The sequence below is a fragment of the Aspergillus melleus genome (assembly GCF_016097325.1).
Source record: "Aspergillus melleus strain CBS 546.65 chromosome Unknown contig6, whole genome shotgun sequence".
Classification (NCBI taxonomy): domain Eukaryota; kingdom Fungi; phylum Ascomycota; class Eurotiomycetes; order Eurotiales; family Aspergillaceae; genus Aspergillus; species Aspergillus melleus.
In genome coordinates, this window is record NW_025763375.1 from 2,407,168 (window position 1) to 2,434,055 (window position 26,888).

At 50.2% G+C, this 26,888-nt stretch overlaps 10 protein-coding genes and 1 non-coding gene across 11 annotated transcripts; 8 read left to right on the forward strand and 3 right to left on the reverse strand.

Moving 5' to 3' along the window:
• Positions 1-220: 220 nt before the first annotated feature.
• LDX57_010572 (uncharacterized protein) lies at positions 221-1,700 on the forward strand (the record flags this gene model as incomplete). The annotated part of the gene is made up of 2 exons (XM_046092319.1): positions 221-874; positions 927-1,700. The coding sequence occupies exons 1-2, from the start codon at positions 734-736 to the stop codon at positions 1,698-1,700; spliced, it is 915 nt and encodes a 304-aa protein (XP_045948297.1). The 5' UTR covers positions 221-733.
• Positions 1,701-3,413: 1,713 nt separating this feature from the next.
• Positions 3,414-4,104, forward strand: LDX57_010573 (uncharacterized protein; the record flags this gene model as incomplete). The annotated part of the gene is made up of 3 exons (XM_046092320.1): positions 3,414-3,539; positions 3,606-3,761; positions 3,817-4,104. 3 exons carry the CDS (start codon positions 3,414-3,416, stop codon positions 4,102-4,104), a joined length of 570 nt encoding a protein of 189 aa, XP_045948298.1.
• A 557-nt stretch (positions 4,105-4,661) lies between these two features.
• LDX57_010574 (glycoside hydrolase family 2 protein) lies at positions 4,662-6,999 on the forward strand (the record flags this gene model as incomplete). The annotated part of the gene is made up of 3 exons (XM_046092321.1): positions 4,662-6,247; positions 6,303-6,710; positions 6,782-6,999. 3 exons carry the CDS (start codon positions 4,662-4,664, stop codon positions 6,909-6,911), a joined length of 2,124 nt encoding a protein of 707 aa, XP_045948299.1. The 3' UTR covers positions 6,912-6,999.
• A 1,365-nt stretch (positions 7,000-8,364) lies between these two features.
• On the forward strand, positions 8,365-9,588 carry LDX57_010575 (ankyrin repeat domain-containing protein; the record flags this gene model as incomplete). Its single annotated transcript, XM_046092322.1, has 1 exon — positions 8,365-9,588. One exon carries the CDS (start codon positions 8,365-8,367, stop codon positions 9,586-9,588), a length of 1,224 nt encoding a protein of 407 aa, XP_045948300.1.
• A 3,323-nt stretch (positions 9,589-12,911) lies between these two features.
• LDX57_010576 (intradiol ring-cleavage dioxygenase) lies at positions 12,912-14,299 on the forward strand (the record flags this gene model as incomplete). The annotated part of the gene is made up of 5 exons (XM_046092323.1): positions 12,912-13,161; positions 13,227-13,379; positions 13,429-13,571; positions 13,621-13,786; positions 13,854-14,299. 5 exons carry the CDS (start codon positions 12,912-12,914, stop codon positions 14,297-14,299), a joined length of 1,158 nt encoding a protein of 385 aa, XP_045948301.1.
• A 382-nt stretch (positions 14,300-14,681) lies between these two features.
• On the reverse strand, positions 14,682-15,457 carry LDX57_010577 (uncharacterized protein; the record flags this gene model as incomplete). Its single annotated transcript, XM_046092324.1, has 2 exons — positions 14,682-15,107; positions 15,434-15,457. The coding sequence occupies 2 exons, from the start codon at positions 15,455-15,457 to the stop codon at positions 14,682-14,684; spliced, it is 450 nt and encodes a 149-aa protein (XP_045948302.1).
• A 1,286-nt stretch (positions 15,458-16,743) lies between these two features.
• Positions 16,744-16,832, forward strand: LDX57_010578. Its single transcript has one exon. It is a non-coding gene; the product is annotated as a tRNA-Leu (tRNA).
• A 572-nt stretch (positions 16,833-17,404) lies between these two features.
• On the reverse strand, positions 17,405-18,271 carry LDX57_010579 (ankyrin repeat domain-containing protein; the record flags this gene model as incomplete). The annotated part of the gene is made up of 1 exon (XM_046092325.1): positions 17,405-18,271. The coding sequence occupies one exon, from the start codon at positions 18,269-18,271 to the stop codon at positions 17,405-17,407; it is 867 nt and encodes a 288-aa protein (XP_045948303.1).
• Positions 18,272-19,469: 1,198 nt separating this feature from the next.
• Positions 19,470-21,677, reverse strand: LDX57_010580 (uncharacterized protein; the record flags this gene model as incomplete). Its single annotated transcript, XM_046092326.1, has 5 exons — positions 19,470-19,904; positions 19,962-20,109; positions 20,159-20,612; positions 20,663-21,162; positions 21,214-21,677. 5 exons carry the CDS (start codon positions 21,675-21,677, stop codon positions 19,470-19,472), a joined length of 2,001 nt encoding a protein of 666 aa, XP_045948304.1.
• Positions 21,678-23,156: 1,479 nt separating this feature from the next.
• On the forward strand, positions 23,157-24,544 carry LDX57_010581 (uncharacterized protein; the record flags this gene model as incomplete). The annotated part of the gene is made up of 6 exons (XM_046092327.1): positions 23,157-23,280; positions 23,336-23,361; positions 23,414-23,450; positions 23,502-23,587; positions 23,641-24,011; positions 24,085-24,544. 6 exons carry the CDS (start codon positions 23,157-23,159, stop codon positions 24,542-24,544), a joined length of 1,104 nt encoding a protein of 367 aa, XP_045948305.1.
• Positions 24,545-25,265: 721 nt separating this feature from the next.
• On the forward strand, positions 25,266-26,731 carry LDX57_010582 (ankyrin repeat domain-containing protein; the record flags this gene model as incomplete). The annotated part of the gene is made up of 2 exons (XM_046092328.1): positions 25,266-25,362; positions 25,431-26,731. 2 exons carry the CDS (start codon positions 25,266-25,268, stop codon positions 26,729-26,731), a joined length of 1,398 nt encoding a protein of 465 aa, XP_045948306.1.
• Positions 26,732-26,888: the final 157 nt, after the last annotated feature.

Consider the following 26,888-nt stretch of genomic DNA (forward strand, 5'->3'; position numbering starts at 1 on the left):
AAAGAAGATAGATATTGCTTGATTTGTTCAATATTCTAGGTGCGGCTAGATGAGGTTTTCGTTGTGGTCGGCTAGTTCTTGGCACCTCAGCCACTGCCACGTGACATATCAGCCACACAGCCTACGCCACAGTTGCCCATATTCAACCCCCTCTGGGGATTTACCTTTAGTTCTTTCGTGGAGAATGGGTTCAATTCGATGGGAATATACAGTAACATAACTGGAAAGTGCACCTGAATCTATCGAGAACCGCCGGACGACGATCAGAGATAACATGTGGGAATATCCCTGTGCCCATTAAAGAATGGCAAAGAGGTTGGAATAGCATAGCACCTACGAGGTGGCACCCAGTTCATTATCCGCATTATCTGCCGGAAATATAAGAAATGCCATCCAGTCAGAACCAGCAATCATCCAAGCCAAGGACCACGGACAAGGTAGCGCCGCGTTGCACGCCTATTCGGTACCACTTAAATCGGGCAACAAAGGCGAAACACGGACTGAACGGCAGAAAGCGGCTCCATCTTTTGTCGGCGGCCTTTTGTAAGGAACAAATAAACGGTGCCGGAGCAGTCCGAGCCCTGATTGAGGTCGAGTCTTTGTTATATGGGGTGCGTTCGACCAGAGGCACTCGAGGGCCGGGACTATAAATTGGCTCGATTCCGCAACGAGATCGCCATGCCTACCAAATACCAACAATTATCTCACCATTCACATTCAGATTTCTATTAACATGGCTGAAGTTACATTTCCTGCTTATCCGGGCCCCGAGCTCGAGGCGTACGTCTCACGGCTTCTAGAGGAAGCCGGAGTTCCCTGCTTCCTCTGGGGCGAGTCGGTTTTGCAGATTCTCCGTGTTCCAACCGTTGATTTTGTATGACACAGTCCCCCCATCGTTTATTGACTGACGACTAACTATTTCACAGTTCTCCGCATGGGTTGTGCCCGACAATTGCATCGAACAGGCGGTGCGCGCTCTTGATGCGGCGAAGTTCCCGCCGTGTATACAGGGTGAAGAATGCTCTTTATTCTGGAAACACCGAAGCCACCCTATACCTGACCACCACTATCACACGGACCTGACATATCCGGAAATGCCAGATCTTACGTGTGGCGTGTATCTGTACAAGAAATCCCGACTGTTCTGGTCCATTCCCGATCCCGTTATTGGCCCGCCGGCACCCGATGACCCGTATGATATGCTCTCGTCTGACACTCGTCTTCGTGCGGGAGGTATAGCGACCCGAGGTCGCTCTCCAGCCGGTAAATATCCCGTTAAAATAATAATACCTGCGAGATATATCGTGTGCATGCTCTTGTTGAAGTTGCGAGACTGGGTGTCAAAGATCACTGCTGGTCATTGGTTCGTGGAGCTGAGCTATCTAATGGAGTATGTTATTCACAAAGAAGACAACCCGGCCTTGAGGCTTGATGACATCGCGGAACCCTGGAGAGAGTATTTCAGGCAGAGGTCGGTGGACGTGCCGCTCGATGAAACTGGGCGCTATGACCTGAACTATATGGATGAACATGATATCGATTTCGGTCACAAACAGTTTCTTCGGTTGTATGTGATGCTGAAGAGCAGTGGCCAGCTTCCTCTACCGGAGCCGGGTAGAGACGAGTCCTCGGGCCCTTTTCCTGTTGAGCAGGAGTTGCGCGAGAAAGGTATCCCATTTGACCCTAAGATATTCGAATGAATACGCTCGATTAAATCGCATGGACTAGCGGTAAATTGACTACATAACATCGCATCTCCCAGCTCTCCTGCGATACCTCAAACTGCGTTTTTCTGACTTTTCACTTTTTGTGTTTGCCCTTTTTTATGTCCACGCTCGCCTTGGCAGTGCCTGCTGCAAACAATGTCACATCCCGGTTTCCAGCGTCTTTCTGTGTTTTTCTGTCTCGTTAGTCGTTTCTATTTTAGTCTGTCGTACTCATTTATGATGTTCCTTGCGTTATTGCTTTCTTTTTACCATTCCCTAATATTCCATGTCTCTGACCAAACTTCCCGCAGGCCACTTCGTAAGGCCAACGTTGAATGTCATCCCTGTCTATCATCTCCGATAGCTAAGCCCCTGGTCGCTGCTCTACCCCGTCTACACTCAGCCAGTAGAGGGCCGTTTTAGAACTGCGTGGTCCCATATCTCGACCATTCCGATTCGCTGCCCCGTCAATACGGAGGTAAGCGGACAAACGGCTCGGTTGCTGCAGACATCTCCCTTGTCCCTACGTATTCCAACGCCGTCAACATGGTTCAAGGTTTGGTCAAACTTTATTATGATGGCTTTTACAAGACCCACAGACCCCGTCAGCAACTGCCGTCCATACCAGGGCTCTCACTACGGAGGGGATGCATGTGTAGGAATAGTCCTTTGCTGGTATGGGACCTATAGTTCGTTCTCTCTTCGCACCTCCCTACATCCTCGTAGATGGCGAGTCCATGGACTTCCGGCACTCCGTTATGGAATTCGTAGCATCCGTGCCCAAGTTCAAAGTTGGCCAGAAACGATGGCTGGCCGTAAGGGCTGGTGAGACATAAGCCCGATGTGTGGTACCTGTTTCACCGAACCACCCATCAGTGCCTGGTGTCTGGAGGCTTCTAGAAGACTCCCCGATTGAGGTGTGGTGGTGTTGGCTGCATGAGGTTACCAGAGCTTTCGTCATGCCATTGGCTATGTCATGATGTTTCTCTTCGTGCACCTCCATCCCATTGCCCAACTGCTAAACCTTCTGGCCTCACCGGTCTTTCTCCGCTTTACGTTGAGGTATGTGTTCCAAGACGCGATTTCGCCCTGAGATGCAAGCAATGGTTAACTGATCCAGCAGACTTGAACAAGCTGGTTTTGCCGTTTTCTTTGATACCCCGGAAGGACATATGTCACTGCCTTCAACATCTTCTGATCACGTCTACCGCGAAAGCTCTCTCCTTCGTCAACTGAGTTCCTCGCGTACATGCGCCCCTTAACCTTCTTTCGATTGCCCCTGGTGGATCTAGGAGCCGACGCCCGGTCGTATCTTTTGTCCTCTTGCGAAAGTCTAATGCAGACATCATATTATTCCCATTGCCAGCCCGTTTGACCCTCAGCCTTCCCACCCGGTGAAACCTGCCCCTAGATAGTCAAGATTGGGCAAGCCCGTAAGCCACATCGTGATGCCCATTACATCGATATGGTCGCGTGGATGATGTTGAAACACCACGGAGCTTGTCTAGATGCATTTGCCGGATTGCGCAAGCGTACATTCGCTTGCCAAAGAGCGTGCATAAAAGCGAGAAGGGACCCCTTCTTCTCTCCTTCTACCTTCCATTCCAACACAGACTCTTCAATCTTGTCTACTTTCATCCCACAGTCATTGTCGATCGTACTCTTTCTGATCCATCCTCCCACTCACTCCGATCTTCTTCACCCAAAATGGTTGCCTTAGCCATTCTTCACAACGTTGCATCCACCTTCGTGGATGTTCTCCAAAGGACCCCGGCCTTGGCGGATATCGAAGGTTTTGACAGGATTGAATTGGTGCTAATAGGCGGCGTCGCTGTATGCACGCGCACACGGCACAGAGAAACGAGCGTATGGTAAGCAGAATACTAATCTGGAATCTAGGACGTGGACTTCGCCATATATCCGCCGACGCTCGGCCCTCCTGTGAAATGCGCGCTCCTGGAGGCACACCCAGGCCTCTTTCACACCATCGGCGACCAATTTCTGTTGAGAACGGGGCAAAACAGTGTCCAAATTGATATGGTTCCCGTCGATGCCGTAAGTCCGCTTGAAGTGCCACGGCTTTTCCTCTCTGACAATCTTTCTGCTCCAGCTGTCCTTCCGGCCATCCTCCCTCAGCCCGCTAAGCGCCATGAACCCACAACTCATTCCACATCTGTCCGCCACAGATTTGATAATTTCCAAGGCCATCTGTTGCGGGGGCAGAGGGAGCTGGAGGAAGAACGCTCAAGACGCAAATGACGTTTGGGAGGTGATTGGCAGGAGTCCGGTGATTGCCCCGGGGGTTCTATCGCCGAATCAATGCGCAATGCTTCGCGCCCAGTGCGTCGATCTCATACGGTATGCCCCCAAGCATGCTTGGGCCGACGTTCTCCCCTAAGATCGTCGCCCAAAGCGGTGTTTTAGACGGGGTATGATGTTTCGAGTCCTTCTTTTTTTTCCTTGTTCTTTTCCTTTTCTCTCGATAGATGGCTCTGCTTTTCTTCTTGGGTACTCGTGCTATGGTTGGAGGAAATGTTTGGTAGAATGTACTTTGTTTGGTCGCAATGCTTTGTTTTGCCTCCTTTTCGGTTTTCGTCTCTTTTGATAGATGGTTTTCCTTTTGATCTTGGGTGTCGGTGCTGGAAGGCCTTGGTAGAATGTACTTTGTGTGGTCGCAACGTGGTGTTATTACTCTGTTTCTTCTCCGCCCTGGTCAACGATGCATCGATTGTAGGCCTGTAGCAGCGTACCTCCCCTGTAGACTGGCAGCAGCCAGAATCGTGTTGTCCTTCGAAAGAATATGACTTCGTCCCAGAGAGGTAAGAGTAGACAGTGCGTGATAGCATGAAAGTCATCAATGAGTAGGGCGCCGTGCCTGCTAGATTGTGGAGCGCAATTCCTGTGCATCGACATCCGTCACTTATTCTCTTCATTCACGAATCTGAGGACCGTCAGATGCCCGAGAGAATAGGGGCTGTAGTTGTCTCAGTTGCGACCACGTCACTGACGGCGGGGTTGAGCGACGATCATCGGAAGAGCAGCTCATCTCGCCCTCGTCTCCCCGCCGTCAACAAGAGCCTTTCCTACTTCCTTCCATTTCGACACCTGATAGGAGTCAGCAAAAACACCGCCCACAGCATGCCCGCCTACCCCCGACCGGACTTCGACCGTCCCTCACTCAACTGGACCTCCTTGGACGGTCCCTGGGACTTCATCTTTGACGATGGCGACATCGGCCTGTCGCAGCGCTGGCACCAGAACGGAATCGCCGCGAACCTCCTCGAGCAATCGAAGCGCCAGATTCAGGTCCCGTATGCCTTTCAAACCCCTGCGTCGGGCATAGGTCTCTACGAGGCCCACGAAGTGCTCTGGTATGAGCGCCGCATCCACGATATCCGCACACCCGATGAACGCGCCGCCGATCACCGATTGCTGCTACGCTTCGGCGCCGTGGATTACGACTGTGCCGTTTGGGTCGACGGTCGCGCGTTCGGAGGGCACCGTGGGGGCCACGTTCCCTTCGACGTCGACGTGACCGATGCGTTTGCGACCGTGGACGATGCATCTCGGCGCCTGACGCTGCGGGTGAGGGACTCCTCGTATGACCTCACTCAGCCGCGCGGAAAGCAGTACTGGGGCCCCGTGCCGCAGGAGATCTTCTACACGCCGTCCAGCGGCATCTGGCAGTCTGTTTGGCTGGAAAGTGTGCCGCGTTGGAGATTGGGGAATAGCAGCGAAGGGACGGTGCTGGGATCGGATGATATCGATGGCGGCCGGCTTCATGCGCGTGTGGCTGTAGTGGGTCGTCCGGCTTTGAACGAGGGATCGGTCGAGATTGAAGCCACATTGGCCGGCGTCGCGGTGAGTAAGAGCATGGTAAAACTGCCCCGCGAGAAAGATTGGGTTGCTTTAGACGTCGATATGCACGTTCCCGATGCCGGCACGCTGCAGACCCGCGCGCCTTTCAACGTGCCTGGAAGCTGGCGCAACGGCGTCGCTCTGTGGGCTCCCGAGCATCCAATCCTCTACGACCTGACCATCCGCCTGTATGATGCCCAGGGAAGTCTGCTCGACGACGTTCGAACTACCGCCGGCATGCGCCGCGTTTCCTGGCAAACCGGAGACGGCACCTTCCGATTGAACGACAACCCGATTTTCCAGACCCTCGTGCTCGACCAGGGATATTGGCCCGAAACCGGCCTAACTCCTCCATCGCAAGAGGCACTGCGAGCGGACATTGAAATGGCGCTCAAAATGGGTATCAACGGGTGCCGGAAGCACCAGAAAGTTGAAGATCCGGTCTTCTACTACTGGGCCGATCGACTGGGATTCTTGGTCTGGGGCGAGATCGCCAACGCCTACGAGTTCAGCGACGAATACATATCCCGGTATAACAGCGAGTGGGCGGAGGCCGTGAAAAGAGACATCAACCATCCCAGCATCGTGGCTTGGACGCCCTTCAACGAAAGCTGGGCCTATACCTCGTTGAAGGATAACATTGAACAGCGGAACCATATCCGCTCGGTATACTACTTGACCAAGTTCGATTTAGTCCTTCCTTTTTCCATTCTTTGATTATTGCTAACAATGGAATAGAGCTCTGGACCCAACTCGCCCCATCAATGACAACTGCGGCTGGGAACACGTCCAAACCGATCTCACAACCTACCATGACTATTCCGACTTTCCCGCCCTCACCGCGACCAGCGCAAATTTCGAGAACGGCATCCTCGCCCAGAAATCCAACCGGGACATGTTCGTCAAGCCGATCACATCCGGCTCTGTGGTCCTTGACCCAGGTACCCAGCATAAACCCGGCGCGCCGGTCATCTGCTCGGAGTTCGGCGGTGTCAACATCATCCCGTCCAAGGGCACGGCTGCAGGCGATCGAGATTGGGGTTATACCACGGCCAGCGACCCGGAGGATCTGCTGAGCCGCCTTGAGAAGCTGGTCATGGGCGTTGTGAAGGGAGGGCATATCTGTGGGATGGTATATACGCAATTGTAGGCTCCTCTTCCCTCGGTTTTGAGACTGACGACTTTTGGATGCTATGGAGAATGCTAATTGAGAATAGGTGTGACATTGAGCAAGAGGTCAATGGGCTCTACTCGTATGATCGGAAGGAGAAGGTCCCCGCTCACAGGGTCAAAGCAATCATGGATGCCGCTCATAAGTACTACTTTGATCATGTAGCGCCAAAATAAAGTTCTGTAGCTAGGTTTGCACGATCGGCCGGAAGGTTCATCATACTTGCCGCTAGAATATCAATGCGATAGAGTTCCTCAACAAAAGCGATGCGATCAATCATGGTCGTTGATAATTTACTTCTCTGCTATGGTTTGTTCGATACATTGATCTACGGCATCGAAACAGTAGCAGGCAAAGGCCAATGGTTGATCTCTGAAAATAGCCGCGGCTCGAATAGGTATAATCATACAAGGTTATTGGAAATCTAATTGATTAATCAATTGTTTGCTTCACCATTTTCCATGTGTGATGCTGAATTCTGTAATTGCTTGGCTGGTCCACAGAGTGTATGTCATGCTGAACTAGCTAGGAGTTAATCTGTTGTGTAAAGACCAGGCCATGGCGAAGGAACAGGGAGAGAGGAGAAAGAACAGGGCTAACTCGCCATGCTTATACCATGAGCAACTTCCGGTCAGCCTTTCGCTGTCGCTGCTACTATCGGTGTAAGAAGGCTCAGTACGGTACTTTGGACTTTGGGTTCGATTCGGAGTAAGCACTAAGATCCCTGCTGCATACACTAGGGCCAGGTACCCCTCACGCTATTTATTCCCCAGGCGCTTCTTCCCACAAAATATCCCCTCCGTACCAACGCCACTGAAGTCTCTGAGTTGTTTATCTCCCGAACCTCACCCGTGCATTCCATAAGTGTACTTCTCGACGCTATGCAAGAGCATCAACTGTCCTTCCATCTTTCACTGCCCAGCCCGCACCTTCCTGCATGGCTCCCGCTTATTTGCTATGCGCTTTGCCTGGCGACAACTACTTATACCCTTGGGGTCTCTCAACAGCTGCTGGTTTTGCTAGAAGGGGCCTCATCCATTATAGTATGTTCCATCAGTGGTGTTGACAATTCTCCATTTATTGAATGAAATCTCACAATTGAATTCATCACTCTGAATCAGAGCAATGAACTGAGAATAGTCACGGGCATCTCAATTTATCTTTCTTCGGCAGTCTATTGGACTCTGATGCTTGCGCATTTCTTGGTCTTCACCTTCCTTGTGTGGACTTCAGCTACCTCTGGCAGACATTCTGCGGATCCCAACTCTGAACCAGCGAGCAATGAATCTCAAGATTCATCCACAATCACAACAAATGATGTCAAGAGCTTCGCTCCAGAAAGCCATCATAACGACACGCACTTGGTTACAGGTCTACCGACTACAATACAAGATGGCAAGCACACTTTAGCTCATATAAGCGGGCCTCTACAAGACCATGACGAGAACATGGAGCCCTACTCGCCACAATGCTGCATTCCAAGAAAGGCCTTGTTAGCGTCCCTGAGAGAAGATAATCTATCGATGTTCCCAATGGGCGTGTCTCCGCATTTTCCTTTAGTTTCTCCGAGCGTCAGGTCAGCGCTGCGCCAGCAAAAAAATCTACCAAGTGGCTCAGTTCATCACCGAAATGACCAACGGTGACACCGCAGGGATTTACAAGCAGCTCCTTGGTTATCTCATCATCCATGATCTGCACATCAGCCTGGGCCTTTTTCTCGAAAAGGTTCGCCACAGAGATGTATACCTGGTTAGATACCGGCCGGACATTGGAAAATACATCCGATTTGCGTTGGAAGCTGACTTCCATGACACTATCGGAATACTCAACAAACATTTGCCGGGTATGACTCAAGCATGCATTGAAGCATATGCGGAAGATGCTGTCATGATGGACTCGGTTTCTCGTCTGAAGTCCGTTTGGCAGTATCTGACGAAGGACCAATATTTCATCAGACGAATTATCCTTCGTTCGGCGTCAAATAACAGCACGGGCGCTTTACGTCTCCTTGAAAAGAATCTCTCCATTGGCCAGACAGATCTTCAATACCTATTGTTGGCTGCCATCAGAAACAAGTCCGAAGCCCTGGTACGTCATTGGCTGGATCGTGGTGCCAAAACTAGACTCCAGGAACAGTCCGAGGTACCATCATGGGCCGCCGCGAGATGTGGAAATGCTGCGATAATGTCAATGCTACTGGATACAGATGATGAGCCATTTCACAATAGTTCGGTGAGCGATAGATTGTTAGGAGTGGCCCTGGAGGCCCGGAATCTTTCTGTCGTCGATGTCCTTGTTTATGCCGGTGCCGACGAGCTCTCGGTTCCGCTTGAAACCGCCGTGACAGCCGGTCACGCAAACCTCGTCGACAAAATACTAATCCATCAGGCAAAGAACAAGGACTGGATCCCGCCTGCGCCCTTACTTCAATTGGCCTGTGTGAATGGACACTTGGAAATTGCTCGGGCCCTGATCAATCACGGCAGTAAACTCGACCCGAGGATTCCAATGGCTCTAGGTGGCGGGAACAGTCCACTTATGGGAGCCGTCAGCAGCAACCATCCGGATATTGTCGAATATTTGATATCTCGTGGGGCCTCGTTTGACGCGTCAGGGGTATTTGGCAATGCACTACAGACAGCCGCATATTGGAACTATCATGATGTGGCTGTTGTCTTGCTTCAAAATAACTTCGATGTCGATGCACGGGCCGAACCCCTGCCATCAGCACTAGCTATTGCACTGCGAAGAGGAAATTTGGATATAGTCACATTGTTGTTGCAGCATCGCGCTTCAACGAAAGACCTGGAGTCTTATGACAGATTACTGTGCGGGTATCGAGTTTGTTCCTAGGGGTGTCGGAAATACCTTGGAGCGCCCTTGTCCTTTTCTACTCTTTTTCTACAGTTCGAGCACAGTTAGTCTAAGGAGAAATGGTCTCCAGGTTTCTCTTGTTACATGATTTGAGTAGGGTCATGTTCAGTCACTCAAACACTACTATACAATTTTGGGTGGAATGCTCGAAGCACTTGTTTCACCATCCACTAGACTAAGTCGGCTAGAGATTTTTGTTTTCTTGTGAGACCTAGATCAATGCACCAAGATTTGCTCAATTCAGGTGTGCTCCTATTGTTGCATATCACGCAAAGTCAGCCTTATTTCTCCTGTTCAATATATTGGATAACTCAATGCCAGTGATGACACTCAATGTCCTGCTAAATGTTATTCAGAGATCCACTCACGGAAGATGGATAGCCGATATAATGAGGCAATCTTTCAAAGAGCGCCTCGCTAAGATAGCTCTATTGGCTTAGGTGGGACGAGTGGCTTCATCCATGAATATTATGATCATTCTTGTCCCCATTCCCGTTCTTTCCAAATAATTTGCTAATTATCTGTACCTCGCATGATCACAACCTTTATAGAACAGTTGTTCGTATTAACAGTAGCTCGGATGCATAAGTTGCAAACTGCCAAGCAATTCAATCACTCTTCAATGGCCCTCTTACGTATATTACACCAGGGTACACATTCTCTACCTGGATACATCGGGCCCCTACCTGGCTGTAGTTTGAATGGGCTGATAATGTTCCTTGCTGTCGTTATTTAAACCACTGCTGTGACTCCACTATCATTGTATGCACAGAACGGTAGTGTTCGATTGATATATCTTGCCAAACACTCCCTCACTCATATATCACCTTTTGTGGAAGCAATCACGCACTGGCGATTGATTTAACATTACGCCCGGAAAGAACGAAAATCTCAGAAAGGTCCTTGGCAGTGTGACCATTTTTTGGATGGATTGAGGAGAAGTGGAGGTATAATCCTTTTCGACTTTCACAGCAAAGGTGCTGCTACACGTCCCGACTCCCAGACTGCCTCAGGCGCCAACCTCTTAGTAAGACAGAGTCCCTCATTTATTACCTACTTTCCATCCTCTCTCATTTTGGCATTTTATTCACGCTCATTTAATCGATCGAACCCAGGGAAGAAGGCTTCTTTTTGATTACAACTCGCCATCCATCATGAGACAGCTCAAGGAATCAATCTCTTCCACCACTGACGGACCCATGCCCTGTCGGTGTTGTCTACAGATCTTATCATGTGGAACAGTGATTTTTAATCTATTCAGGTCACGTTCAAAGTAGCGCATAGTTGGCCATTTAGACTGCTGAAAGAGCTTGCACAAATATCCATTGTTCAACATTTCGTTCCCCAACAACGCGTTCACGAGGATGGCAAAACACAAGCAAGAAGCCTTAATCATGATACCACTGTAAGAGGGTGTATGGTCACAATATAGTCTATTACTTATCGAATGAAAACTCAACCAACTGAGCGTACTTTCCAATCTGGCTTCGGCCGTGCTCTATATGCCACCAATTCCGCTCTTGTTGTGAACATACTCCAAGCAAATATCGAGCCATCCTTCGACATCTGCGTAGAACCCGCTCTCAGGTGAGCATTTTGGTTTGGTATTGATGTTACAACGTGTTAGGTTACAAGGTGGGAAGCATTTGAGAGATAAATGGCTACCCCTGCATTAGACTGTGTCATTGGCCCCATTGTTGGGTTTGGTGTCACCCACATAGTTACGTCCCGGAGTACCACGGGAAAGATGAATGGTATTGTAATCCAGCCGAGGTTAATGAGTTGTTTGCGATGTTTCCTCTGGGTGGCGTGAAGGCCTGGATCCTGGTTGTTTCATTGGGATTGTCTATTACGTATACCCTTGTTCATGGAAGATGTTGAAGCCATTCAGCGCACGAAGGATTGCCCATACACCTTAGAGGATGGGTGCGTTTACGAGGATTTTACCCAATCGCTTATCAAGATGTTGAACGTGGCGGTGTTTTCCTGGAGACTCCATTAATATGATGTGACGGGGCAGGAAGATTCTCGAAGTGCGCACGGATGGGCTGCAAGAGATCTAAGCGCACTAAATGCGTAAGGGCAGGAAGCTACTGTCGTAGTCCTCGAATTGCGTCGTAGCCATTAATCAGTCGAGTTGGTCGTATTACTCTATATGGAGCAGATTACAGTAGTCTACTGAGTAGTCTACGGAGTATACATGGTTTAGTTATGCAATGCCAAGACCCGGTGCGGTTAGGGCACGCCGGGGGGCAGCCGAGCTGACGAATCCTCCCTCGGGACTTTTCGTTAGCGCCGCATTCCGGTTCTTCCGCTCGGCTTCTTTCTTGCTTGTGTAGGACTCCTTTGGTGCGATTCCACCTTGTCTGGTATGGTTATTATCTGTGCTGTGGTCTGTTAATACACATAGACTCAGTGATGGGCATCTCCTCTACCCCTCACATCTCGGGAAGATCAGATATTCATGTATATCGGCAACGGAAATCCCCCAAGCACCCGCCAGAGCCTCGGAGGAGATTCGCCCTGCCAAGCATCTGCTGCGTACGTGCAGACGTGGGAATACGTATGCCCTGCGCCTACCGCCAGGCACAACCGGGAAAAGATCGTCTCTTCTGCCACAACGCCTCCTGCTTCCCCCACAGCCGCCGAGAAAGTTCCGCAAATCACAGCGGATGTATTCCTCATTGCGCAGCCACCAAGCCACCGATGGTTTCTGGATGATGAAGCTTGGCCCACGGAGAATTCAGCCCTTTTTCGCGATAACTGATAAGGTTAATGAGTTTAATATTGACGCCTAGCGGGACCTCCACCAGTCCACTCAGTCTCAGACTCTAAGGCCTTTAAGCCCCCGACTAACTCGTTAAACTGGGATAACCTTTCCTACTAAGCCTCCTAGGGCTCGGAAAACCCGGGCTAGGCCCCAAACTTGCTTCGCATCTATCATTTTAGAAACTGACTAACGCCCCTCCGTCGTTGTTTTTAGTCGTCGCGTCGTCATCTGATGATGATCCCTTTCCTAATCGTGCCTAGAGGCCTTCTAAGCGACGGAGTGCACCTCGACTCCTTTGCCGGGGTTGATACCTTGATGATCAATCTTGACGCTCTCATTTGGTGGTCGAGATGGGGCTCGTGGCTGTCCTGAATACGCCAGCCGATGAGTTTGTTTATTCTTAGCTTCTGACCTTGATCAGAAAATCGTAGATATAAAAGACCCCTTCACTTGCAGTTATCCAACTTGATAGCATAAACATTCTCATCACTCATTCTCTTGCATATCATTCCCTCTCCTTCTCTATAGCATCATGGTTCACCTGGCTTCCACTCTCGTTGCTGGTCTGGCTGGTCTGGCCAGCATCGCCTCCGCTCATCCCGGCCATGACCATAAGGCCGAGGCTGCTCAGCGTGCGGCTTTCATGAAGCGCGCTCCCGTCCACTCTCGCAGCCTGGACCAGTGTGCCGATAAGCTTCGTGCTCGTGGCCAGGAGAAGAAGAACGTCGCTCGCCGCGATCGTCTGGTTCAGGAACTGCGTGCCAAGAAGGGCGTGCAAGCTCGTATGTTTACTGTTCAGATCATAGCTCGTGAGAAGATCAAATCCTAATATGATTCTTCCACACAGGTGCTCCCTTCCTCAAGGCCCGTGATCTCGACACTGTCTTGAACACCACTCACCACTCCTCCCTGGACGTTAATCTCTCCACCGATCCCGAGGTTCTCTTCGCTTCCAACGCCACTTGCATCCTCGGTCCCGATGTGACCCAGGGCCCTTACTGTATGCACCTTCGATCCAGCATTTGTTCTCTACATACTAACGATATTAGATGTTACCGGTGAAATGATCCGCAGCAACCTCGTTGAGGATCAGGAGGGTGTTCCTCTCTACATGGACATCCAGATGATCGATACCAACACCTGCGAGCCCGTCCCCGAGGTCTACGTTGACTTCTGGCACTGCAACGCCACTGTAAGTGCCTTCTCTTCATCTCATCATCAACTCCGCTAATAAAACCTAGGGTGTCTACTCCGGTATCGCCGCGAGCGGCAACGGTAACTCCGACGACACCACCAACCTCGACGCTACCTTCTTGCGCGGTCTGCAGAAAACCGACAAGGACGGTATCCTTCAGTTCCAGACCATCTTCCCTGGTCACTACACCAGCCGTGCTACTCACATCCACGGTAAGCCAGTCATCCCACTGAATCCCTTCGCCGAAAATGCTTTTCCAGCCGCTAACACAACGTCCAGTCCTCTCTCACCCTGCCAACGAAACCACCGTCAACCACAACAACAACACCATCAGCGGTCTCTACACCTCCTCGTCCTCCTATGTCGGCCAGCTCTTCTTCGACCAGGATCTGATCTCCAAGGTCGAGGAGACCGCCCCCTACAACACCAACACCCAGGAACTGACCACCAACGCCGAAGACAGCATCCTGTCCGAGGAGGCCGACACCATCGACCCCTTCGTCGAGTACGTCTTCCTGGGTGACGACGTCTCCGACGGTATCTTCTCCTGGATCTCTCTTGGCTTTGACCCCACTGCCAGCACCGATGTCACCCCTGCCGCTTACCTGACCGAGGAGGGTGGTATTGAGAACGAGAACTCTGGTATGGGTATGGGTGGTGGTGGCGGTGAGCCTCCCAGCGGCTCCGGTGCCCCCGCTGCTCCTTCGTCCTCTGCTAGCGCTTAAGTTTGAGACTTGGGATTGAGAGGGGGTTGCTGTTTGCATAAATTGTATAGTATTTGGCACTAATGTGTCTGGTTTCTGCGATGTCGTGGACTTTCTGTTCTGGATTCTCTCGTTTTGGCAAAGGTCCTCAGGAGCTTGCTCTCTGACCTTCCATGTTACCGGTTAACCGCTTGGTGGGTGCTAACTTGGGACCTACCTGGTGATTATAGAAGTCTTAAAATATAGTCATTAAAGCTATTTCTTGCATTTCGCTCTAGTCTTTGTATGCTAAATATCAAATGAAAACGGTAGTCGTGAGAGGTTCCCCCTAATTCTTAACGTCTAGATACAACTCTATTCGCGTGTCAACTCGTTCGACCCGAATTCCTGCTTCTTCCACTGCTCATTCGAGGTACTCACTAGGGATAACACCAGCAGCGGCCAGCCGCTCAAACGCAATCCTATACGCCTCAACAGTGTCAATGAACTCGGTGAACCCCACCGCCCGCGCACGCGACAAATCATACCAACGATCAAAATCAAAATCAACCAGCATAAGGTGAGTGTGCGCCCAACCCTGAACATAAATGGAGTCCTTGCGGAGCGAGAACTCCTCGCAAACAGCATTCCATGAAGAACGGTTCGCCTTGACAAATTTCTCCATCGACTGCTGGTGCTGGTCACCGTCACGAGGACCAACTCCCACCAAGCTGAACTGGCGACAAATACCCGGCCACACGGTTGCCCATGTGATCGGTTCGTCTTCATCTGCCACGTTAAACGCTGGCCCATTTTCACGAACATCGTCTTTCAGCGCCACGTAGATCTCCTAATCGCCAAGTACTCGATGCTTAAAATCATATGTCATTGTTAGTGCAGGTTCTAAAACATTAATTCAGGAAACGTCCTGTTTTTGCTAATTAGTTAACTTGGGATGAGTTTTGAAGATAGCGGAAAACTACTGGGTCAGGTTAGTTCGGCAGATAGATCCAACTGGGAAAAGGCCTTCTTATGGTAAATTTCCACTAGTAGCACGTTTTGCCTGTCCGTCTGGCAGCGCATCACTAGAACGAGAGTGATGACTTGTCGCAACCAGGCATTTGTATGTTCCTCATGCAGTGTACGGCTAAAATCTACATTTGGCCATGCACATACCTCACAGTACACATGAGCTGACATTTTAATATACTAATTCAGCTGTGCTTCCTAAAGTCGGAATCAGTACGGTTTGAATTGGTGGACTGAGAAAGAACATGCACTGGACTTTCTAAGTCAATTACCTTAGCAGCTACCAAATTTGGTTTCTAATTTCTATTATTGTAGATCTTTCTTGTCTCTATTCTCCTCATTCTCGACAGATGATCATACTGCCGCTGAATATTGCGCCAGGGCAGTCAGCAACGTGCACACGATGCAACTTCAACTGGACACCTTTCAGGTTCGCAGAGATCATGCAGTTGTGAGTCAGACATTTCTCTGCGTGTGGGCACTCGATCGACTCAATGCAGCATTTCATTCGCGGCCAATCTTAATGCATGCTCCTGATATTGGGCGTGGCATGACTGCTTCTATCGCTGGCCAACGCGGTTGTTTCCGGGCTCTGCTCATGATGTGCGACTTACTCGATAAAGTCATCCACCTTTACCGCCCATATTATCTCCAAACGAATCAGGAGAACAACAGCCTCGATATCCCCAGCTTTGATGAATTAATAGTTCGCGCCGATGCATCACAGTGTCCAACTCATTTATTATGTAGCTCCCCTTGGTTCCTTCTCTGCGCTTTTGATTAAATCGATGCCTCATCAGCCACCATCGAGCCACTATATCATACAGTTGCCATTTTGTTTCATCGATTCCACTCCCTTGATGATCCAGACCGCTCGTTTATTTCGTACCTGCGCTCTAGCCTGTCTACAGCTCGACTGCTGTATCTCGTCCGGACAAACTCTCTTCAACCGCTCTCCGATTTTCCCTTTGTTCCTTACTCGTTAGCGCTAGCATTGCGCGTCTCCTACAGAGAACTACGACTTAGCAAAACGCCACTTTACCGCTCCCAAGCGCTAGGTCAGGTGCTGCTTCTTTGCACAGTCCTCGAGGAATTCGGAAACAACTACTGTTTCACTAAAAACCTTGCCCGGTTGGCCAGGAAAATCATCTGTGAAATGGATAAGGTTGCCGCTTCGGTACTTCAGGCTCGGCACAAGGACACAGATCATCTTGCTGGCTCTGCTCCCGTTTCAAATTTGACGCACGAAAGTGCACAAGTCGCTCAGTCGTTTGCAGAATCTACCTTTGTCATGCCCGAACATCACGATCCTCCAATCGACGACCCTATTGTCCTTGAAAGCCATGGACAATATGAGCCCCCTCATATACCCGAGTACGAACCCGGGCAGTATGATGCAGAATGGGTTGGGACCAGGTTTTCATGTGACATTGTTTGAAATATATACCTTCATCAAAGGCGAGGTGGCCGAGTGGTTATGGCGTTGGTTTTAGGTTAACTAAACCACCAATGAGAGATCGCGCGGGTTCGAATCCCGTCCTCGTCAATTTTTTTGATTTATTTTTGGATGTTATAACTACCAACTTGGTGTAGTATCTATGTCATGCTTTTTGGTTTAATTATATCTTTAGCTCCAGCATTTCGTGTTGATCAATTGGGTAGAGCTTAGGGCGTTGTTGGGACTAGAATAGTCAACTACGTATGTTGTGTGTTCTTTCCCATGGTCCTCTATATATTCATACCGACATCTACCTTGAATTAAGTTGCGTTATTATCACCCAACTCGAGTACCTAACCCTTGTGTTTGTTTCTCAAGACAAATAGGAACCACATTGTTAACGCAGAATTTTCAACTTTTTTTTTTCTTTTTCTGTTTCAGCTTCTTCACGCAGAGACAGTCATAAACAAGAATGAACAAACACATCAAAAACCGAATCTGAGCAGGCCCTACAGCCACGCACCTCCGTGCGGGAACACAGACGCCAACCCAAGTGTAATACCACAAACTAGGAAGTCAAACACAAGCCACAAGCAAGCAAATGAACGACGAAGCAAATAAGCTTATCTGCATCTCCAATGCCGATCTGCCGATCAAGCAGTCCTTCGTGCTGCACCTCCTCACTGAACCGTATAATTGATCATCTTCGTCATGATCTTCCCCTTCACCCCATCAATCAGAAACGAATCAATCCCATCTTCAACAGTGATATTCTTCTCATCCTTATATCCCCATCTCTCAGTAACCCAACCCCCTTCCTCATCAACCACAGTCCCCTTAATCTTATACTGAGTGCTCGGGAGCTTCGAATTCAACAACCAAGCAGAGTACTTGATCCCCTCATGCGAGATCAGGAACGTATCAAACGTGCCCATCAGCGACAACCGCAACTCAACCGAGTAATTGCGCTGGATATCCAAAGGCACGTCCCCGATATAGCGCAGCAGGATATGTTCCCAGTAGACGTCGCTCACGAGGCGGTTTTCCGGCTCCGGGAGCTGACCTGAGATCAGATACTCGAGGACTTCGGTGCGAGGCTTGCTATCGTCGTGTTTCACGGCGTTGGAGATCAATGTGAACTGACAACGGAGCCACTTCTCGCCCTCGGGGAGTCGTGGGTCGGTGACTGTCACCTTTGGATATTCTTTCACGATGTACTCGGCGATGTAGCGGTGGTTGTTGTCCAGTGCGAGCTTGAAGATGGTGTAGCCGTCGTTGTCGCGCGCTTCCACGTCTGCCTTCTTCGAGAGCAGGTATTTCACTGCTTCGAATTCGCCAGAGACGGTGGCTGCCAACAGGGCGGTGGTGCCGTCCCATCTGCCGTTGACGTCCACGCCGGAGGAGAGCTCTTTCTCGATGGCTTGGATGTCGCCGACACGGGCGGCTTTGATGAGCTGCTCGGCGCTTTTCGCAGGTGCGGTACCTGCGTTGACTCCGCGGGAGGGCTTGATGTAAGTTGGGCCGTTGGATTGACGGATGGTGGACATTTTGGAGAAAGATATGAGTCAAGAGGACTTGAAATAGATTGTTAATGCTTGTCAGTGTTTGTATCTTGTTCAAATGTTTGTTTGGATGGATGGGCAATTCGAGGAATATCATCTCGTCTTTTATAACCAGAGCTTCCTCATAGATTGTGTCGGGTTGCATGGCACGGTATGAAGCTACTGAACCGTCATGAGATCATCGACGACAGTTCTTCATGAGCTACAGATTACAACGGACGTGCCCTACCTGACCCAGACACTACGCCCATTTACCGGTTGCAGCAATTCCAAGAGAGACACAGAAGATGATCCATGTTTCACAGCTCCATGGTTTCAAGAAATCAACGCTTTCGGCTGGAAACGGAGGATCTAGATCCAAATCTCCTGCTCCTACCGGACCAAGTAAGTGGATCATTCTTTGGAAACGTTACAATGGGTGAGTAGAGCTGTGTGGCTAGCTGAGAGAGCCCGAAAGCGTCGAATCTGCGAGAATGATGGTTGATTTGGGGTTGGGACCCGAGTGAAGAAGCGAAAGATGTATGACGCGCTGTTCTGGATTGAAGGCCGGAAACAGAAAAGTGATCTATAGTGGCATATGCCGAGCACTAGCATGAGATGCAACGAAGGGGTTTCTGGGTATAGTGGTGTCCTGCTCTCTGGTACAATGATACAGTGACTCCCGGAGAAGGAAGGAAGAGTAGTCTTGGTTGACGTAGGAGGGATCGCGAGAACGGTGGATACTCAGTATGCTTCTGCTGCAAGGGATGAGCTATGGAACTAGAACGCATGAGCATAGACAATTATGGAAAAAGAGATAGAGAACAGCGTCACTGACTAGAAGCCCAACGTCTTTCGGAGATCGACCCGCTGGATTAGGGAGGCCAGAGGGTTCCATGATGTTTCAAGAACATGGAGCGAGGTTGAATGGATGATGTGTACATTGCTACGGGGTTTGCAATGAAGCCGATGTGGGACGAACTAGACATGGATTCAATAGTGAGCGTTTGGGCCGAACATTGGACTTCTATGGAGTGAGAAAGCTGACGTGAAGGTCTACGCTTGGATTATTGATGAAGCAATCCCGACTGACTACAAGTTGTGCCGTGATCAAGTCTTGCAATGTTACAGATACCATGTCAAACATGCAACAATATCAATAGTATACAAAGATTCTAATCACTATAATCACCTAATACCCAACCTAAGAAGAAACAGGACACAACCGCCCATTATTATTCCACGAATACGGCAACGGGTCCGTTGTCCTCACCTCCCAATCCTCAGCCCCGACAGCCGTCAAGGCAAAGAACAACCCCGTAGGATCATACTTCTGCTTCAACGCATACAACCGCGGATAATGCGAACCGTAAAACGCCTCCTGCAGGTTCGGTTCCAGCAGATCCGCCTCGCTCATGTAGGCGCCCGAATCCGGTGCGATGTCGCGGAGTGTGTCCATCCAGCTTGTGACGAAGTTGGTAGACTCCTTGACGACGGCCCAGCTGGATGTAGAGTTCCATTCCTGGCCGACGATGACGTGTGCGAGGGCGTCGCGCCAGGCGGGCAGGACCGAGGTGTCGGTTGGTGGGTCGACGGCAATACCGGTGCCAGTGATGTGGAAGCCGGCGATGAAGAGACCCTGTGGGATTCGTTAGTGGGGTTATGGACGTGAGGGGTGGAGGTGAAGGAAACATACCTGTTCAACGGCGTCTCTGTGCGCGAGAGCGGTGCGGTTACGGAGGCTGTCGTCTTGGAAGACCTTTCGGGGCATCAGACGGGAAGCGGTTTTCACGACTGCGGTGCCGCCGGCTTCTTGGGGGAAGGCAACCACCCAGGCGTCGTGGCTGGAAGATGTTAGCTGGACTCTACACAATGATAGAAGGGGAGGCGAACAAGTTGTCGGCGTGGTTGTACCACGGGTTGTAGGTGACGTTCAAGCTATTCAGCTTGTTGAACCACGGAGCAAGCAGCTCCTTGGTCTCAGCAACAGTCATGTTCGGAGCGACGAATGACTCCATACGGAAGTAGTAATCGGTGCTACCCTTGTAGTCTGTTCCGATCATGAAGGCCGAAGCACCGACATAGTAGTAGCCGTAAGTGCCAGCGTCGACGAACGTCTCAAAGTGGTCAAAGTAAGACTGAACCGCGGACCAGAAGTATTCCGGTCCAGGGGTGTCACTGACGGTAAAGTTAAATGTAACAGTAGTAGTAGGCAGCTTGGGGTAAGCCTTGATGGTCCAGGACGTGACAACGCCAATGGTGCTGCCACCACCTCCACGAAGCATGTAGAAGATATCGGCATTCTGCTTGGCGGTGGCAGTGACGTAGCGACCGTTAGCCAGAACAACTACAATTCTGTCAGCAAGAACCCAATACGAAGGCCTAGAATAAACATACCTTCAAGAGCGAGGACCTGGTCCGCACCCAGACCGTAAAGACTGCTCAGAGGCGAATGACCACCACCAGCAGTGTACCCACCTCCCAGACCAACAGTGACAGCTTCACCACCAATGACGGTGACATCGTGAGCCTTGGCAAACTCATACGCTTCCCAGACCTGAACACCGGCGCCGACTTTCATGGCGGGACCAACGTAGCCATTGTCGGCCTTGAACTCGGAGTAGAACGCCTTATCCTTGAGCCAGTGGGTCCAGATGGAGAGAGCACCCTTGCCAGATGCCTTTCCATTGAAGTCATGACCAGTGTTCTTCACCACCAGACGCAGGTTAAGGTTACGGGCAAAGTTCACAGCCAACTGGATCTGAGCGACGCTGGAGACATTGACCACGTAAGACGGGTAGGCGCCCATCTTGCAGGTATCGGTGTAGTTGAATCCAGATGCCATGCAGGTACGGCCCTCGTACAGGGGCAACATGATGGAGGTGGGATCACCCATGCTGTGAAGCGTTAATTATAATATCGCTTTAAAGAGTAAACTAGAAACTTACTGTAGGTCAGACGATGTCCATTGCGACGCAAGATCGGTACACTTGTCGGCATCGTACTCAGGCCAGTCAGGATAACAGACGGCAGCGAGAGGTGATGCTTTGATCAGCCGTCCGCCGAGGAGGAGATCGAAAATGTCCCAGACCAGGTCAAGTGGCCACCAGAAGTCACCCGGCATGAGCTTGCAGCTGTGTCGAGCACTTCGCTTGGAGACACTAGAGTTCGACGAGCTGTCTGCAAACACAAACATGTTTGAGAGCGTCTCATTCTTCAGAGTGGCCGCCACATCATCCAAACATTCGTCGGTCAATTGGACGGTCTCACTGCTGAAGAGAGACGGGGCAGCCGTGGCACTGGTCGTAACAGTAGTCGCGGCCGGAGTCAGAGACGCAATAGCCGTCGTGCCTTGGGCGTAGGCTGATGCTATCACCGAAGTGGTGAGCACGCTGGCAAGAGCACCCTTCATCTTGTCTACCGAGAAGATCTCTCGCAAGACAGCTACCACAGGGGTTGAATAAGTTGTAAATTGACTTAAGGATGTGAGCACATTCCGATAGAACAGAGAGTACTTCCTCTATTTAAAAGCTCGCATTTGCTAGCACTAGGTGCGCATTGTGGCCATTCCACCCACGTGGGCTGAGTACCGTGCGAATCGTCCGATGTGCCCCTTAGTCCTCGCGCTGAATCCTCTCGTCTGACTAGTCGACGTCGCTAAGGAGCGAAAAGGAAAGCGAATATAGAGGCAACCGTAGGGTGAGAGAAGTGGGGATTCACCCACTGGCTAGTGGATGCTAGTAGCAAGCTAAAAGAGAGCTAAGGCTCGCAATTAATCTATCTGAGCCTCTCGGCTAAAGCCTCCCTTGCGGCAACAAGGCTATTGTTCTCTTGGCAGGCGCGAAAAGTTTCGGTTGCACAGCTGGAATCATAGGTTGAAAAAAGGATTCGGGTTAAAGTTTCCCAGGTATGCATTCTTGTGGAAGCGAGCATGATAACGATGTCTTGTAGCGGCCACCGGAGAACACAAACCGAGGATCCATATCACCGCGCTAAAATTTCCTAGGACGTGTACTAAAAAAGTCCCACAAAAGTTGGATTTCAGGACAGACCATCCGGGCGTCGCTCATTTCCCGATTTTCACCTGTCATGCCTATCCATTGCCACATGCGGTCGCAACTGTCAATCATCCCCGGAAAATCTGGGTTGGAGGCCCCTCTTGCTCCCGTGGTCCGTGATGAGGCATATCAAGTTCAAAGAACTGTGTTCAATATTTCATGAATCGCTGCTCCAACAGTGCCGTTCTCGGTACTCGAAAAATCCTTCAAACTCTAATACCCAAGGCTCCGGAATTAAAATTGCGTTCTAATCTCCTGTGTTGGAAGCCTACATAGACTGCATTAGCTGCAGTTGCTAGTCGACGTTAGGACAAATTAAGGCCTCGTGGCGAACGTTCCGGTGATTCCGAAGCCCTAAGTGCCAGTTTCCTGTCGCTTGATCGGATGCCGAGGCTATCAAGCACAACCAGTCTAATGAAGTAGAACACTGAGACATGGTCTAGAACTCACTGCTAGGCCAACGACGGAGCACCACTGGTGTGAACTCCGCTACCATACCACATCCCCGACAAATCGGGTCCGAGCACTAGTGGGATTCACCAAGTCCGACTGTTATGATCTAAGAATAAGCACCGGACGGAGTACGCACAATCCTTGTGTAGGTCCTGCCCCCGGTAGGTGGAAGATGGGTTCCAGAAATTCAGTCATACATGTGCGCAGAAACATCGCCGAAGGATTGTAGCATCCCTGCAAAAACGTGGTCTTGATGTAGCAATTACCGATTCCTGCATGTTGTATATTAAAGAAATGGGGTCGGCCTTCTCCCCCGGACGAGAGGGTGCTTGATCCTTGTCCCTTGTGCTGCGTGTCCAATTTGTCTCTCAGACTCCCAAATGGCCCCGAAAGACAATCTGCAGTCGCAGGCCATCGGCCTGATCTTTGGTTTTCCGGCCGTGGCAACTGTTGCAGTCGCTCTGCGTTTGTATAGTCGACTTTTAACAAGAACATTCGGACCTGGTAGGCCTGTCTTTTGTCCAGATTTGTTCCTTCATGTCCAGCTGATTATGTCTAGACGATTGGGTGATTTGCTTTGCGGGAGTGAGTCGTATCAGCCGCTGGCGATAGGTTGTTGAACTAACAGGCTCTACAGGCCCTCTACTGGGCCGAAACAGTGACTTCATTCTACGGTAAGTTAGACAGACTTCATTCACTGAGATGGAATTCACTGAAATCATTAGTTATTAAATACCAATATATCGGCTATCATGTCTGGGACATTCCCAAAAACCCGCCAACGGTCCTAGGAGCCAAGTTTGCCTACATGGTGCGCATCTCCCTGAGTAGCCTGCCCTACCCAATGTTTAACACAGTACACAGACCGAACTTCTATACAACCCTATTCTCGCGCTCGTCAAGACATCCATCTTACTGTTCCTTCTCCGCCTGACCGGCCAAAAGACAGCAGTCCGACGAGCAATATGGGCACTGCTAATATTCAACGGCTTGGCGATGATCGGAACCTTCCTGGTCACAACATTCCATTGCTACCCTGTTGCAGCGAACTGGAATCCCGCAGCGTATCCCGATGCCAAGTGTGTCAACTTTGCGGACTTTGTTACCGGAACGGCTGCCGTGTCCATCGTGACTGATGGGTTGGTATTGATGCTTCCGACGTGGATTGTGTATAATTTGCGGATTCGACGGAAGCAGAAGATTTTGCTGATTGGGATCTTGTCTTTTGGTTTGATGTATGGACCCCACACTGCGGCGCATCACGTCTCTAAGAGAGAGTTTCACTGATTTGAGTGTTTTCTGTTGCAGTACCGTTATATCAGGAATCGTCCGCGTTGTCCTCCTCGACCGCTACGATCGCCACCTCCCCGAAGATTACACCTACTCGGTTCTCTTCTGTCTCTCTACGATCGAAGTCGGGTTATCCTTTATCGCAGCCTGCGCACCGTCTTTTAAACCGCTCGTCATGACAATCATACCAAAGATGTTCGGCACGAAGAGCCAGAGCGGGGACAAATATAACGGGACCTATAGTCGGAATGGACCGGGGTACGCATTGGAGGATCGATCGAAGATGTCCCGTCGGACGCACAACGGACACAACTCGACGCAGATTCAGGGAGGCGAAGAGGTCACGGTGTCGAGTCCTAGCAGTCAGAATGACAAGAACGGGATTATGATGACGACGGAGATGGAGGTTAGGTGGTATGGAACTAGGCAGGCGAATGATGGAAGTAGTACGGAGAGTTTGATGCAGCCGGTGAGATGAGGCCTTAAGTGTATCACTGGTCTCCTTGTCTCTTGGGTGAACCTCTGATCGTATTTCCATCATATTTCCTTTGTCCTATAATACAATGTTATTGAAAAAGCTTGATGAACGCTGGATGCAAGTTAGCCAAGAAGAGCTGAGAGGCGCTGAAAAGCGAATGCGATACCCTAGGGGCTCAAATACACTGTATAATGAGTGAAGGACTCTGCAATAATTCACATTTGTCATAGATGTTCCAAGAAGCCGAGGATGAATTATCCGTCAATCTTCGCGAAGTATACCCGTGGGCGGTGCATGCGAAATTGCAAGAGTGACCAACAAACCCGATTTCCTGACCAGCCGAAACGTTGGGCTGCATTGAAATTGGCATGTTCCACTAGAACAAAGTCAGGATGAACCAACTTCTGAATTAATCCGACTATGCGTCCAACTTCCAGCAAGACAGGCGAGACAAACAGGACAAACAGCCCCCAACGAGCACGTGACCTCCAGGCGGGTCATGGGGCCGACCAACCAACGGACGTGCTTTTAGCTGTAAACAAGTCGACGAGGCTCTGAATTTCTGAGTCCTTCATCCTACTTCCTGCATCACCCAACACTGATCACTGTCATCTCCAATACTCGCTAGATGCCTTTCATCATCAAATCACCGTTCATTGAGATTGTTAGAGTACTTTCTTGATCTCTTACTTGACAGTTGTCTACGATTCACTCTTTCAACATGTCTCACTTACCGCTTGAAATCATCCTCCTCATCCTCAAGCACCTAGTCCCGCTTCTCTCAGTCGAGGAATCATTACAGCTGAGACATGTAAATAGTGCGTCTTTCCTAATCTCATCAAGATGAATAGAAGCAGATTGAATCCTGTGTCTAACCTACTCCCAGCCCTCTTCGCCAACGAGATCCAACTACTGCTCTTTCGCAACCCTACAAGCGACCAGGAGAACCTCATCCTACAAGAATGGCACAAATGCCCGGAGAAATCTAAGCGACAGTACGTCCGCACAAAAATCGGACTCCATGGTGTACGTCGGTGCCTGTTCTCCCGCCACGCGCATGAGATGCTCCAAACAAAGCTGGCGCACACTTCATTTGCAGGCGTCCCTTTCATCGAAAGAATCGTTGACATAGGTTGTTTTTACTATAACCAACGCTTCACTCTGTTCAATGCCGATCTGTATGATGAGGGTATGGCCGCATATACCCGCGAAGTAGAACAGGATCATGACAATGAATGGGAGCCCATCGAGGAAACAGCGCTCGCAGTGTTGGCGTGTAGTGCGATCGTCCGCCACGACGTGGGTACGTTATTGCTGGCAATCAAATCTGGCTTTCAGTTCCAAGGGTCAAGCGAACGGCTCCAATGGAGCCCTCTTTGTATCGCGGCGTGGGGTGGATCAAAAGAAATCGCGACAATAGCTCTGGATCAAGGATGCATCATCCAGCTATACAAGAAATTTGGCAAGCGATACGTCTTGCTGGATGCTGCCGCGCAAAACAAACAAATGGGCGTATTAGAGGTCTGGCTTGATCATCTGCAACAGATAAAGGACGAGCACTTGCAGTTCAATGTGGATCATCTAATGCGAATGGCCGCCATGAGACAGGAGTTTACGAAGTTCCATTTCTTGTCCAGGTGGTTTAGGGGTGATATCGCCGCTCTACTCTACAATACCCTCATCCAAGCCATAGGTCAGGAAGAGCAAGGTGCGGTCACAGGTATCTTGAAACATGGGGAGTTCGATCGGACAATGTGGACAGAGAAGTACCCAAAAGGCCCCATCTTTACAATTATGTTGGCACCATGGAACTTCAATTCAATGCCTATGTTGGAACGGGTGTTGAGAGGCGGAATTAAACCCGACGGAAGATATCCCGGCGTGAATGGGACGCCGTTGCAGCGGGCCATCGAAAAAGGCAGCCTTGATATAGCTAGCAAGTTGACTAGTTACGGGGCAGACGTCAACGCTTGCTGTGCCCCTCATCGCATGCATAAACGGTCCAAGGTGCCCATGTTACTTCTGGCTGCTAGGAAGCGGAATACTGCAATGGTCAGACTTCTGCTGGACAAAGGGGCTGATCCGACAAGTGTCACAAACGACAAGGCACATGGGAGATTTATCCAGAAAATCGTCGATCGCAGGGAGGCTGACCTTACTTCTGCGAGCGCTCAGAATGACGCATAATGCAGTCTAGCACCGCGATATGCGAACACCAATTTGTCTTCCAGCATCGCTCTAAAAGAGATGATAATAAGAAGGTGGGAATGTCTTGAGTGTTTTAAAAGCTGTCGTTCACATCCCGAAGTAGTGATCAGCTGCTCCTACAAGTTTCTTAAATCAT